The sequence below is a fragment of the Sinohyriopsis cumingii genome, chromosome 15 (genome assembly GCF_028554795.1).
Source record: "Sinohyriopsis cumingii isolate HCF-2022 chromosome 15, ASM2855479v2, whole genome shotgun sequence".
NCBI lineage: Eukaryota > Metazoa > Mollusca > Bivalvia > Unionida > Unionidae > Sinohyriopsis > Sinohyriopsis cumingii.
The window spans coordinates 54,472,292-54,486,682 of NC_142975.1; the positions used below are offsets into that span (position 1 = coordinate 54,472,292).

The 14,391-nt window shown below is 36.6% G+C and overlaps 1 protein-coding gene across 3 annotated transcripts in view; it reads right to left on the reverse strand.

Moving 5' to 3' along the window:
* LOC149781821 (cytochrome P450 4F12-like) overlaps positions 1 to 14,391 on the reverse strand; it is a 38,913-nt gene that overhangs the window by 3,897 nt on the left and 20,625 nt on the right. For all 3 annotated transcript variants that reach the window (XM_089935995.1, XM_089935996.1, XM_089935994.1), the window contains 4 exons: positions 13,417 to 13,479; positions 6,631 to 6,754; positions 3,538 to 3,667; positions 693 to 822 (listed from right to left, as the gene is read on the reverse strand). In XM_089935995.1, the coding sequence (XP_089792121.1) occupies positions 693 to 822; positions 3,538 to 3,667; positions 6,631 to 6,754; positions 13,417 to 13,479 (447 nt within the window). The remainder of the gene's footprint in view (positions 1 to 692; positions 823 to 3,537; positions 3,668 to 6,630; positions 6,755 to 13,416; positions 13,480 to 14,391) is intronic.

Sequence of the window (14,391 nt, forward strand, 5' to 3'; positions counted from 1 at the left end):
TATATATATATATATATATATATATATATATATATATATATATATATATATATATATATATATATATATATATATATATATATATATATATATACCACGAGATGTATACGTTTTTCATAAAAAGGAAACGAGGATTGCCGAGCTCCCTTTTAATGAAAAATTTATGCAATGAGTGGTATTTCTCTGATACAGCGTACATGCTATACCTATATTTTACTTATATCACATACAAAAACACATGTGCCCTTTGAACGGAGTTAAGATATCCTCCGGGCGACTGTGTATTGACCGAGTGAATGAACTCCCATCCCTGCCGAGTGTGTCTGCTATAAAAATGTAGTTCTGTGACTTTTTTTTATAGCTATTGACAATCACATCTGCATATTGATACGTTGGTTGTTTTCTTTCTTAAGTTTCTATTTTTATTCACATTGATTAAATCAACATAAGATAACCTTATGATTCAAACATGAAACATGCAAGCCTCGTTTCTTTTAAACTTTAAATGAAACATATATACATCATGTGGTATATCATTAATAAATCGTACATTATATATATCTTTATATATATATATATATATATATATATATATATATATATATATATATATATATATATGTGTGTGTGTGTGTGTGTGTGTGTGTGTGTGTGCAGTTGTAAATTTAATATTGATTATAAAATCAATATACCACCGTAGATCGTCCGTCTGTCTGCCATCCAATACACTATCTACTTCAGCCCTGACTTTGTCCTGCACGTCCTGATGTTCCGCGACTGAGTACAGGATCCAAGAAATGGCACTGGACGTAGAATCGTGCCCTGATGAAAACCGCGTGGAATTAGTGGCATCCGCAGTTTTATAAGCTGAAAACTACTCCTGCTTTATCTGATAATGAACGTGTATACTAGTTAAAATGGTTCTTTAATATTATGTTTCACTGCATTAAGATTTCTATGAATTTTTAGTCATATTGAAAATATGGGAAGTTTTACTTAAACGTCTCTTTTCTGTCGAAAGCCCGTACTCAAGTTTTACATCAGCACTCATTTATGCCTCCACCAAAAACAAAAGTCCTCATTCTTAAAATATCCCATTTCACCTCACATCTTTAAAATTTGGATCGTTAAGGGTGTTGATTCAAGATATTTTATCGCACACCATATATTTTCCCGTCGGGCGTGTAACCAGGCCTTGAACTACTTAACGTTGGTTACAATCTGTTAAATAATTATACTTACGTGCTGCAAACCATTTGTGTCGTGTAAGACATTTCTGTTAGACTTTTAACTCTGGAATAATTTTAAATTATTTTCATTGTCAGTGACATAATGAAGCTGCGTTGAGTGGTTTCATCATCCTCGCAATGATATTGTTAAATATACTGTTTCGACTTATGTAAATTAATATAAAACTTTGATCATTTTAATTTAAGAATGTGTTGTTTTTTTGTATATTTAATTTGTATTGATTGTTCGCTTTTGTTAGTGATTTTATGTGACAGTCATGTGCAAACAACCTAATACATAGCTAATATTCCTCTATCATTGTGGATTAAATATTCAGACCATTATTAATGGAGGCAGCCATGTTTATTTGAATCTGAGTATAAGACATCAGTTTTCCACTAGGAAATTTAGAAACCTGTTGACAACAATGAACGTTATACAAAAGAGACTGACGTACATCATGGCTCTAATATTGTGTCTTAGGTTTTTAGATAATGCTGTCGACTTGAAAGCTTTCTCATTCTTGCCTTAACATCTGAAGCAGAGTCACTCTTATTGTTGTGTTCTGATTTTTTAATTTGGTAGGATTTAATTATTCAAATTAGTATTCACTGGAATTTTTTCAAAACCCTCAATAAATATTCTTGACTAAAAACTTAATTTGGAATTATAGTGAATTCGTACAAGGACATTTTGGATTATATTATAGTGCTACATCAAAAGACAGCACATCGCCGCACTCCAGGCCATTCGAGACTACAGGAATATCAATACATTCAATATGGTAATTTATTTAGAATACCATTGGAATTAAATTGGAATATACACTTGGACTTGTGATTCAATTTTCTGTATCAAATTTAATTGGTACCTGGATTACGAAATTGAAAATAAATCAATAAATCAGTAAATAAAATTAAAAGAACTTTGCATAGCAGATCCTGAATTTATGTGCACAAGAAAGATTAAAAAATCAATGCTATTTGATGCTTAAATCATTTCATGAACGTGGACGCAGAACATGGGCATGGGAAGTTTTAAAAGAAATGACTGTTTGAGTATGGCTATGGTTATTTCGGGGGTATTTTAAAAAATGGCGATAATAACATATTGATGATGCAATGTCTTCTGAAAGTATATGACTGTTGTAAAAAAGGGCAGGTTGCTAAAATGACTGAATACAGTAGATGAGAGCATTGTACATAATTTAAAACCTTCTGGAATGTTGATACTCAAATATTGGTATATGGTTCTATTTGAGGAAAGCATTCGCTTGGTTTAAATGTTCCAGTCACAACTTTAGAATTAAGACATAAAGGGTTTATAATAGAGACAGACACCGCCATGAGGGATTATACATAGCTGAGACAGACACCGCCATGAGGGATTATATAGAACTGAGACAGACACCGCCATGAGGGGTTACATAGAATATAGATAGACTGACTTGAGGAGCTAGATAAAATAGAGTACGATAGACATGACGGGGTAGAAAAAATGGAGACAGGCGGATGAGGAGTTAGATCAATAAAAGAGTAAGATAGACATGACGGGTTAGACAAAATAGACAGAGACGGACAAGAGGGTTATATAGAATCGAGCAGGCCGACATGGCGTTGGGTGGATTAAATAGAATAGAGACAGACGGACATGAGGGGTTAGATATGGAAGAAATAGTTTATCCTTGTTGTTACAATCATGAAAATATCTCCATTTTGGAAGATGAATAGTGTGAGTTCATTTTCTGCCCACAAGATAAGGATTGATGACAATGGCTTTTATGTACAATATATCATTCTTTATACTCTATAACCAAATTTCACCTGCTTATGTGAAACGGCCAAGCAACCACTATCAAACGGATAAGTCTATCATCCTACAACTAACAAGAAGATAAATCTCTCTCTCTCTCTCTCTCTCTCTCTCTCTCTCTCTCACACACACACACACACACACACACACACACACACACGCACACACAAAGGCATTTTAGAAACATATAGAAAGAATCGTACCGAAAAAAGTGTTTTTTATACAAGTTATTTTGTTTATTTTATGGTTGTAAGAACGAGTCTGGTACTATGATTATAAGCAATATTAAGAAGGAATATAAAATGGATATATGTGATTCTGATTACAGTCGAATCCAAGAAAATGCATTTGATATAAATTTTAAATAATTTCTTCTTTGAATGATACGATTATTATTCGACATTAGGTGCGCTATATCATTGACATGATATGTATTTTGGGATTGTATTTAAATCTTAAATCTTCAATACCGCATATATATAGCAAACTGTTTACCTGCAGACAAGAAATTGTTCACCTGATCCCTCATTTCCACAGAAGAAAGTCCTTCACCGGTTTTAGGCTTACAGGTTAACAATACGTCCACCAAATCCAAGTACTTCTTGTTGGACACACCCTCCTTCTCCTGCGTTAATTAAGGTTTTATTTATTCGTTCAATTTTTGTTTCAAAGAAGAAAAATCTAAAAGAGTCCTAAAACTTTTCCAATTAAGTTAATATTATAATTTATGTTCTTAATTAGAAAAATATGCTGAATGACAGTATGTTTAAATTTTAAGTTAATATCAATAACATTCACCCTCGGTAGGGGTACAAAAGCAGATGACATCTGTTTCAAACGAACTGTGATTGGTTAATGTTGCGTAACTTAATTATCAACATTGAGCAAACAAGGTGTTGAAAATCTAACACCCATTATTTGATTTCGTGGAGATGTAAACTCATTAGCTTCTTTCATTAGTGTAATGGCTTTGATGTATGTAGGTAATTATTAGCATGTCAAGTTCAAGTTGTCAATTACATTTTCAAATAATTACTGAGGCCAGCCTGTCCATCACAACTCAGTAAGAGTACTTTTCTCCATGGAAACTTGGCTAGCACTAAGCTCCCAATTATAGTGGAAGCTCGATCTTTGAAAATATTTTATTTGAAAATAAAAATATACTAATGAAAAAGGTTTACGTTGAAATTGGATAATACTATAGTGGGTTTTAGAGGAGCATAGTCATTCTTCAACTTGCATAATAATAATAATAATAATAATAATAATAATAATAGTTACATCACCAATAATAATAATTATAGGTTACTGCATTTGTATGGAAAAATATGAAAAAGTGTTTTCTAAGTATTTCTGCCTGCACGACCTTTGGAGTACAGTATTACTCCGAAAAAAACATGATCATATTTTTCTATACAAATGCAGTAACCTTTCTATTACGTACTCATTTCGTTTTCTTGTCTAAGGCTTAATAATAAAAGAAATATACTACCAGAGTAAAAGTAATTGAATTTACGCTGTATTTCAAAATAAACACAAAACTTTAGATTCCTTAATGCACAGTATCAATATTAATGTGTACATAGCACTGCGCTCAGTCTATTAAAAATATTCAAAAGTGAAATTTAGAGCCATATCTTGAATCGAAGAAAAATGAAAAAAGTTTTGCAGTTGCTCTGGATGGATTTTGTTTTTCTGTTGATCTAACTGATTTCTGCTTTTCTGCTTATGATGGACTGGATTCATTGGGTCAGTTCAGTCCAGTAAGGAGAATGTGAGTTCAGTTGGAAATGTAGTTGAAATTACAGTACCATTTCAGTATGTATCAGGTTTTCCATGACATGGATCGTGTCATTCGGATGTGCAGGACTAATGAAGAAAGTACATTTTGAGGAAATGCAAGATGCATAAATGTAAGTATATCTATTAATATTCTTATTACCAGCAAAAGCATATGTTTATGCCCTGTCACTTACATGCTCGCTGTTGGAGGGACCCCATCTATGGCCTGTATCTTGCAGTGCAAGTTTTCTATCGCTAGCCTAATACTGTATCAAGATAGTTGAACGTGGAAAATAGCAGATCAGCTGTTGTTGTTTCCGTCCGTTTAACCAGAGGAAAAATACTTTTTTTATCGTCGTCTTTGCTTTGTGGCTCTGATGCTCTTCGTTTCCTACCAAAATCTTCAGTTTTGCATTTCTTTCTCGAACTTAGCGTTTCCACTGACTTTGTGAAATAGTATGTCTCTGATAGATATGCCTTAGCCCTTGGCCTCAATGTGTTTTTCTGTGCTGTTTTGAAAGACCCTAGAGAGCAACAGTCATTGTCAAAAGCATTCTATTTGCGAAAAGCTACAAATATTTTTCCTAAAACTGTTTAAAAGATCAGAATGATATTCTCAGTTACTGCGTCTCTCACGTTTGTTGTTGACAATGTTTATTCGTTTGCTTGCTGCAAGGTTTCGTTTGTGACTCCGTGAACTTGTCCACATAGTTAACTTTATCATCTCTACTTTCAAATGGACGAAACACCTTGTTTATTTTATTCACAAGCAAATCTAATCAACCAAAAGCGACCGCTCCAATGGTCTAGGTGGTTAGAGCGGCCACCTCTGATGCAGGAGGTAGCTAGTTCGCATCCTGGCCGAGCCATACCAAAGACTTACAAAAATGGTGCAGCAGCTGCCTTGCTTGGCGTTCAGCATTAATAGGTTAGTGTTAAGAATGGTTGACCTGGTATCAGGCTAATTTGACTGGATGAGACATGATGATACATGTCTGCGACATGATGCCCCTGTGCTAGACAACACTAAACTGCCATACTGTAGACATCGAAGAAATATCACCGAATGATCGTTAAAGCTACGCTAAATATCTAAATCACACACATGCTCAACTTAAAGCATTTATGACATGAAAGTACATGGTTTGTTTACAAAATAGCTCTTTATACACGATACTATTTTTAGCCACACGTGTATTTCAATATCAAGCCGTGTGGTTTCGAAAAATATTACATGATTCTAATGTTAACGGAAAAAATAATCACTCATACAATGTTTATTCCTCAAAGATAAGGAATCAAAAGTCTTTTCTTTTTCAGCATACCTGTTTGGACAAGATATGCATTGTATGTCTCCGAATAAACCTTAAGAACTTAATGGCGTAATCCATAATTTTCCCACCACAACATAGTCCGAACTCAACCAATCGCAACCTATTATTTTAATTCACTTCTCTGTTTGAAGAGGTGATTAAATTGGTGTTTAATAATTTAGATCATTCCACATTACAGATTAAAAAATCTTTGTAGATAAAATTTATTTTAAAAACCTGAGAAACAATTATTGCCAAATATAAGATTAATTTTGCAAAGTTCTACGAATATTACCTTTTTGAGAATTTCAAGGCCCATTAAATGACGAGTCGCGAATAATTCGAAAGCTTTCACCATCTTTGAACAGAACTTTAGCACGTTCTGGTCCATATATTAAAATCGCATATTCATTTACCCGTGAATATCATTAATAAGAAAAAAACAAGGTTTGGCTGAAATTAAGACTAATTCAGAGAATTGCTCTTATCTTACCAATGTTTTCTTGCGACTGTTTATAACATCATCTGCAAAGTCGTGGAGAAATTTGCAATGTTTGGAGAATTCCCGTCCCCTTTTCGTCAGGTAGAATATGAAATCTGGATACAGGATAGGATATCTGAAGCGGTAAAAGATGAATATTTTAAACTAGTAGCCATTCATCAATGTCTTTCCGTTGTGTTATAGCGTGACACTATGACTTCAATGGGTATTTAACATTAAGGCTATAATTGTTCTATTTCACAAATGACACCATAGCCTCAGTTGGAATTTATCATTATGGTTATAATTTGGGTCTCCAAAAATGCCACTATACCATCAGTGGGAATTAAATAATGAACTTTAATATTTGGTTCAAAATGCCACAATGGTCTCAATGGGAATCTGATATTATGTCATGGGTTTAGCATACACCAACTAATTAATATCCGTATTTACTGACCAACACATACACCTACTTACAAACATGTCATCTAACTGACCAGCGTCAATACCTACTTGCAACCACAAACACTAACTCAAGCATAGAGTATGAGTGGTCACTGTATCACCTATGAAAAGGGTAAGAATGTTTACATACACAAACATACACATAAACACACTTATATGCAACCGCACACACATAAGCATGGGGTCTTTCTTCCTTGTGAAAGACGTACACAACATAAAAACGAACACACATAAAATATACAATATTTTGGAGATGATTGAGCAGTATCTCGTTTTCAGAGAGATATGGATGACACAAAAAAGGACCGTTTGGTATTTTGTTTTTCAACCACAAAGTCCTTCAGTGGTAGCACGCCTAATCCCGGTTGCACAGTCAACACATCTCTTTTTCCATCTGTTTCAACGTTAGTATTCGACAGAGAAAAACAGGGAAAAGGGAAGCTGCTTGGCCTCACGTTCCCAATCATCCACTTATGGGATGAGGGATTCCGGCTCCTGTTGTGGTTGATGATTTTATTGCGGTCGCTTGAGAAACTTAATATTGCTTCTCCTGCCTTTGCTATTCCTCTCACTTGCTTCCCTCTCTTTCTTTTCTTTAAGCATCGCATCATTGATGAACTTTTTCGCCATCTTTAAAAAAAATTAAGCTTTGTTTCATGAGAGCTTGGATGTGTTGTGTCTTCAAGAAAGTCAGTCGTTCAAGGCGGTTCCTTCTGGGATGAGTGTCCACGCTTCTTCCAGACGCTCTGCCTTCTTGTCTTGACTCATCATTAAACATTTGTCGTGTAGCGCCTGATGAATTGGACAACGATAGCATTGTTTTCTTGTCAGGACTGTGATTATCTTACCTAAGTGGAGAGCAAAGCAGGAAACTAAGTGTTGATCTTGTTTTGGCCATCGTGACATCACTACTGTTTCTATCTTTTTTTCTCCACTCGTAGGTCAAGTGTGTGATTTCTATAATTTCTGTCCTGGAGGGAAAACATTCTCTTTGCCAATGTATGTGTTAGTGCTTTTTCTTCTTTTAAATAGCCTATGATTACTCCTCTCATGGTATTTCAGTTTTATTACCAAATTCTGCATATAACACTTTTCAGTGTGTTCACTAGGAGAACTGTAAAAACTGAAGTTCCACACAGATTGGATTTCATAAGTTGGAAATGTCCCTCGTCTACTCTTCGGTCGTGAGCAAAAACGAATACCATTAAACAATATCATTTTGCATAATCGTGATATCGAATGGCGTATAAATGTTGGTTCCCAACTGTCTCGAGCTTTCAAACAGAGTCAATAAAGATCTCAAGTGATTGTTCTGGGTAAAGATAGGTTCAAAAATTCTGGTACACAATGTATGGCTGTCACGGGTTGCTTTTGGTTTCGACACGTTGAAGTGTTAGAACACGAAAAGGTTGTGATCAATAGTTCCGCTGAGGAGGGCTTTGCTGACGCGGCCAATAAACAAACCTTTAGACAGTTATCTCCAGAACCACATAACTTTACATTTTGGATATGAGTCCAGGGGCAACGATGAAGGTTTTGAATTTCACTCGTCGCAGGGAATACTTGGCTGTGGTTTTGGTCAGAATTTGACTGCTATCTTTCCCCCACTTTTTGGTACGATTTCCAAATGTTGCGTGTAAAACTGACTTCTCCGATGATAGTTTTGTACTCCTATGCATTTGCCATCTAATGGATCCCGGTACTAGTTCGATTCAGCCTCAGATATACATCCACACAGATAAAAAAATACTTGTCTTGTAATCACATTTACGAGTGTAAACGATCCGTCATTTCTAAACTAAGCCCTTATTGGATTTTATTTTAGTGGCCTTAAAATCCAACATTGTGAAAATCGCCGCCCACTGTCAACTATGTGTTACATACATAACGCATCCAAGGTTTCAAGTTTCCACACCGTAGATGCACTGAGGTGTGTGTTCATGGCCTCTTTTTCGTATATTGGGAGACTTTCAGTACATGATGTTGCTGACCAGTTTGTTGTTTAAATCTAAATCAGCCAAACTCAACCAAGAGTACATGAAGTTGTTGATGGCAGCCTCTTAGCACTGACTGCTGGATTGGACTTTTCATTTTTAGAACTTTGACTTTTATATACAGTAACTTTTAGTCAACCCAATTTCATCGTACAATAACAATAATCTACGTGTATATATTGTAGTAATTAAAAAGGTCAAAATCTGACAGTTCTTCTTTTCTTATCCTTTATCTGATCGTGTCTTTGAGGTCTGAAGTGTTTTCTATATCTCTTTCTGCCTTGTCCTCGCTCTAACCAATAACATCAATTGATGCATTCGACTGGAGAATGAAAAACTTTTAAATTGGTGTCTTAGCGACCAGGAATTTTTTCCTACCTAACATTTTTCCTACGTTCGCTAACGCTTGTTTCAAACTTTGTTGGTCAATTGGAACGTTTTGGAGAAATTATTTTCCTTGCGTCAAGGCAGCATATTTTAAAGCATACGATATTCGAGTCATTATATGCCTGAAACTGAATGCCATTATACGGAAGACCAATTTCAAGATATTTTTAAAACCATGTCCTTGTTGTCAAGCTACTATGTTAACCATATAATACATTAGCTACTTACCGTTCAGTCCAGAATCCTTTACGAAAATTTATTTCCACGGCAACTTTTCCATTCGAAAATTAAAACCATTTGAAGGAAGATGTTCTTTTATACTAATTTTCACACTGTCACAAATGAGGATGCGCAAACTCGCGGTGAACATCATACATGTTTGCTCATCAACTGCACACAAAAAACTGCGGAAGAATCCACTTTGGAAGGATTGGCTCTCAGCGGCGACTATGTTGCCCACTATCTTGTACTCGATGAAATCAGTGTAGATAAACATTAAATTCTATATTTCGTTCAGTTTTAACGAGCATTTAATATACTTGAAGAACTAATTATTATTTGTCATATTTTTCGTTCCAGCAAGAGGTGTTTGTCCAACAAGAATAGATTACAACTGAAAAAGAGGCGATAGAGGGCATTCTACCGTCGGACCAAATCCAATTATAGACTATGTGAACGTGGATGGTACTCGATCAGTACACTTCAGTCCGTTTGTCGGTTTCGTTTCGAAAATATATCGATAATTTAAATAATATCCTTAGGGAAATCTCCGGGCATAACTATTTAATTAAGGTTTAAAGAGTGTCGTGCGTATTTTTTTTAGTTTGTTTTGTTTTTGTTCCTTAATAGCCATGATCATTTTCGTCCGAGTGTTTTTGGACTTGTTCATTGGGAATTTCCTCAGCGAAAGAAGTTTGATCTGCGGTAATATTCCAGACGTGAGTGCGATGAATGACTTCATACAAACCAACTTCCCAATTTGCCAATGAGCCTCGTGAACCAATTGCATGTAGTGAGGTAATATAGCCATGAGTCACCATAATTTCATGTTGGAATTATTCGATGCAGCAGCATGAGTAGCTTAACCGCGTTAAAGCCTTGTTTGCCTAGATCACCACAAAGAGCATTCCATGGTACGAAAAAAAAGCCGTTTTCCACGAACTGGAGCTGCCTGGGGTAGCGAAGGTCAAAACTGATTTTGCCTGTCTCGGAATGGATACAAGCGAACGTTCCCTTGGCGTCGGCGTTTAAGCGCATTCGGAAAGCAGTTAGGCTATGTGGGCCTGTATTTTTTCTTGCTTCTTATTGTTGAAGAGGCATGTGCGGGAGCATAGGTATCGAGGAGCCCAGCCTCTTGTCGCTTGCATCAGCCCACTCTTGAGTAGTTCTCAAATTGAAAACCAGCCTCTTGAAACCGCTGACGCGCCACCCACCCCGACGTTGTCTTCAGACGTTGTGTCACCTAATATTCTGCTTGTTGGGCAGTGTGGATAAGGTGCTAGACCGGACGATATGTGTTGGTGCAGCTGTTTAACAACTAGTTTAGGTCTGGTTCGGGCTATGTGCGCAAGGTGTATATTGCTGTGAGCTGAAGACCCTCTATTTCTTCGTTGAACTGTCTCCTGGAAACCTTGGTACAGCACAAGCGAGCAAATCTGTTGACGGGGTTTACTACATGTTGTTTATGGCAGTTACTGACCTCGCTGTCGTACAGGTGAGACAGAATCCCGAGGTCAAGTTTAGTCTACCAATGGTCTACTGCAGGCAGTCAAACTTAAATGGCACAGCCAAAGAAGGTTGTTTTTTGAGTTATTTACAGTATAGACGCGGCTTATGACGAGGCCAACGAACTTGGTGCCTACCTGCAACGTTAGTACGTAAAGCAGCTTACAATACAGGCTTCATCCATAATGGCTACTGAAGTTTGAAAGGGCAGACACCCATCCACCCGGAATGACTCCTCTTGTTCAAGAGTTTTCTACAACATCATAATCTGCTGATACCGCTACTCAATCTGTTGATACCGCTACTCAACTCTCAGTCCATCTCTTGCGTTCGTCCGACTGGTGGGACACAATGTTACCAAACAGAGAGCTCCGTTTTGCCTGCATGAGCATAAAAGCCGGTGTGGCAGACGAAACTGCCAGTGTCGATGTTGTGCCGAGCATGATACGTATCGTGGATAAGATCCACACTCTCCTCGTTGGTAATATATATCACTCTTGTAACGCCTTGGTCGTGGAGGAAGTCTTTTATCACGTAGTTGGCCGAGTCCACCGGAATTGCCGTCTCTTTGGCGTTATTGGGGCAAGGCTACTTGAAATTGAACTTGTTGTTGATCACATAAGGATAAAACGAACATATATTGATATATTTGATTTGCTCTTCAATGAGATTTGTTGACTTTGTACGTCAAACGTTCAGCAGCACAAGTCCGTCCTTAAAACAAATTCTTGAATGGATTTAACAGTTTGCTAAGCAGCACAACGTAGTCTTCTACGATACAAGGAAATTCTGAAACTGTTGTCAAACGTCGATCTTAATCGTGTTTCCCATTTTCAACACTTGGTATCCTTGACTTTCCAAACCTTGGCGTCGTAGGTATGTTTATCCCACAAATCTTCCATCGTCATTAATGTAAAAGGACCTTTATGGTTTTCATTCAAGATGCCGGTTCTAGCATGTTGTCTATCGGCGTCTCTAGTTTGGCACATGCAATTTAGAGAACGCAAAGCCTTGGCTGAATATCGACGTCTGACAGATTGAAATGACCGGGGTGATATAATGAATACTTTGTTGTCGGGCATACATTTATTTCCGTAATCCATGCACTTAATCAAGGGTACAAACTACCTTCAAGGAATGATACCTGTTATCCAGAACTGTTGAAATTTTCCAAAACAGCATCTTAAAATGTTCACACAGGACCGACAATATTTAGCATTCCTTCTTGAAAATCAATAGGGTAGACTTGCAATCAAGCGTAGAAGGCTCTGTAAGTATATTACCATTAGGTAAACCTGAAATGATCCATCTTAGAGCTATCTTGATATCTCAGAAAGAGAGAAACTACTTCATTGTCAAAATATTGTGTATTATATATGCATGCATATATTGTATGTATGTCTTTGAGAACTAAAACTTAAAGTAAGCCCTTCTGTCTTGTGTGTAAGTACACATGTATGCTTGTGTGCATGTGTGCGCGTGTGAACAATACTGCCCTTTTCATAGATTATAGCATGTACATGTTTTAGTATTTCTACCCGTTGTGGGAGTTAGAGTTATTGTTAGTTGGTACGGGTTTTGATAAGTTATATGTTGTGTTGGCTAGTGGGTATAGATGTTGGTCAGTAGGGGAGTGTGTTGGTCAGTAAAAATGTGTGATTATAGGCGTATGCGCTGCTCAGTAAATATGGGTGATTGTGAGTACGTATGCATGATAGTGAATAAATGTGGGTGAAAGTTATCCTGGTCAGTGAATGGCTGGTATTGTTCTGTAGGTGCCATTTGGGGCCCAAAGTGCCATACGTCACTACTGTTCGTAAATTGAACACCATACATGCATATACATAAGCAGTCTAAAGAATATACCTCTGATTTTTCAAAAGAGTAGAATCTTTCAGCCCAAACAAAAATTTGAAAATGTAGTGCTTTTATAGTTGAGATTTGTTGTTGTTGTTTCAAAGTGGCTCAGTGAACAAATCAATTTGGCACCTCATCTTGCATGGTGCATTTCGTTCGTTACAAAATAATTTCTTTTTTACAAAGAGATGCAGTTTATGCAATATGTTAAAAAGAAACAAGTTACACACAGGCAGGCCCACACACTTTTACAAAGATAATCTAAAGCACTCTGCATACTAACGGTTGTATTATCAGGAAGGAATTTCATAAGCATGTATAAAGATATAAACATCTGTCTCCAGCTCATATTAATATATTGTCATACCTGTTTCTATATTCCGCTGTGTCCTTGACTGCATGTACAGCCTCCATATAGGCTTGTATCTCTCTGGGGAAAAATGAGAGTTTGATTGTGAAATTTTTATTTTTAACGTAGCTTTAACAATTTTCCAGTCATATTGCTACTATTTATGCAGTGTGGCAGTTTATAGTAATGACTTGCACTTGGGCGTCATGCCGCAGACATGTAGCATGATGTCACACCCAGTCACATTATCCTGACACCAGACTGACCAGTTCTAACACTATTCTAACATTAACCTCTTAATGCTGAGCGAAAGTGAGGCAGCTGGTAGTGTCCTTGTTATAAGTCTCTGGAATTACTCAGCGGGGGTTTGAACCCGCGACTACGAGCATCCGAGGCGGACGCTCTAACCACTATATACGGACAAATGATCATGGCACGGCACACAGCATTTAGAGGTCAGTGTTAGGACTGGTCGGCCTGGTGTCATGATAATGTGACTGGACGGGACATGATGCTACATGTCTGCGGTATGATGCCCCAGTGCTAGACATCACTATAAATTGTCATACTGCAGATATTGTTGTGATATGACTCAATTGTTTTTACAGCTATTTTAAAATACCAAATTACATCACATCACGGACAAATGAGCGATCTGTACGTATTTAATTTACTTACCCAAGTATTAACAGTCTGGTACATTACACGCTTTACTTAATTGCAAAAGCAGTTTATATACCTGGGTACCAGACTACAAAATTGAAATTGATTATGAAACTCCATATACATGTCCATACAGTCGACAAAACAAAATATGAAAAGTCTAAATATTTGATCACACCAATCTAACACCTGTATGGGAATATTTAAACACATTCAGAGTATGCTTTTGATCTACATTAACGACGTTGTGAATCAAAACTTTTGCCCCGCTCAAAAGAAGAAAAAAAAATGAAAAACAAAACAAATTACAAATATAATTTATATATAAAC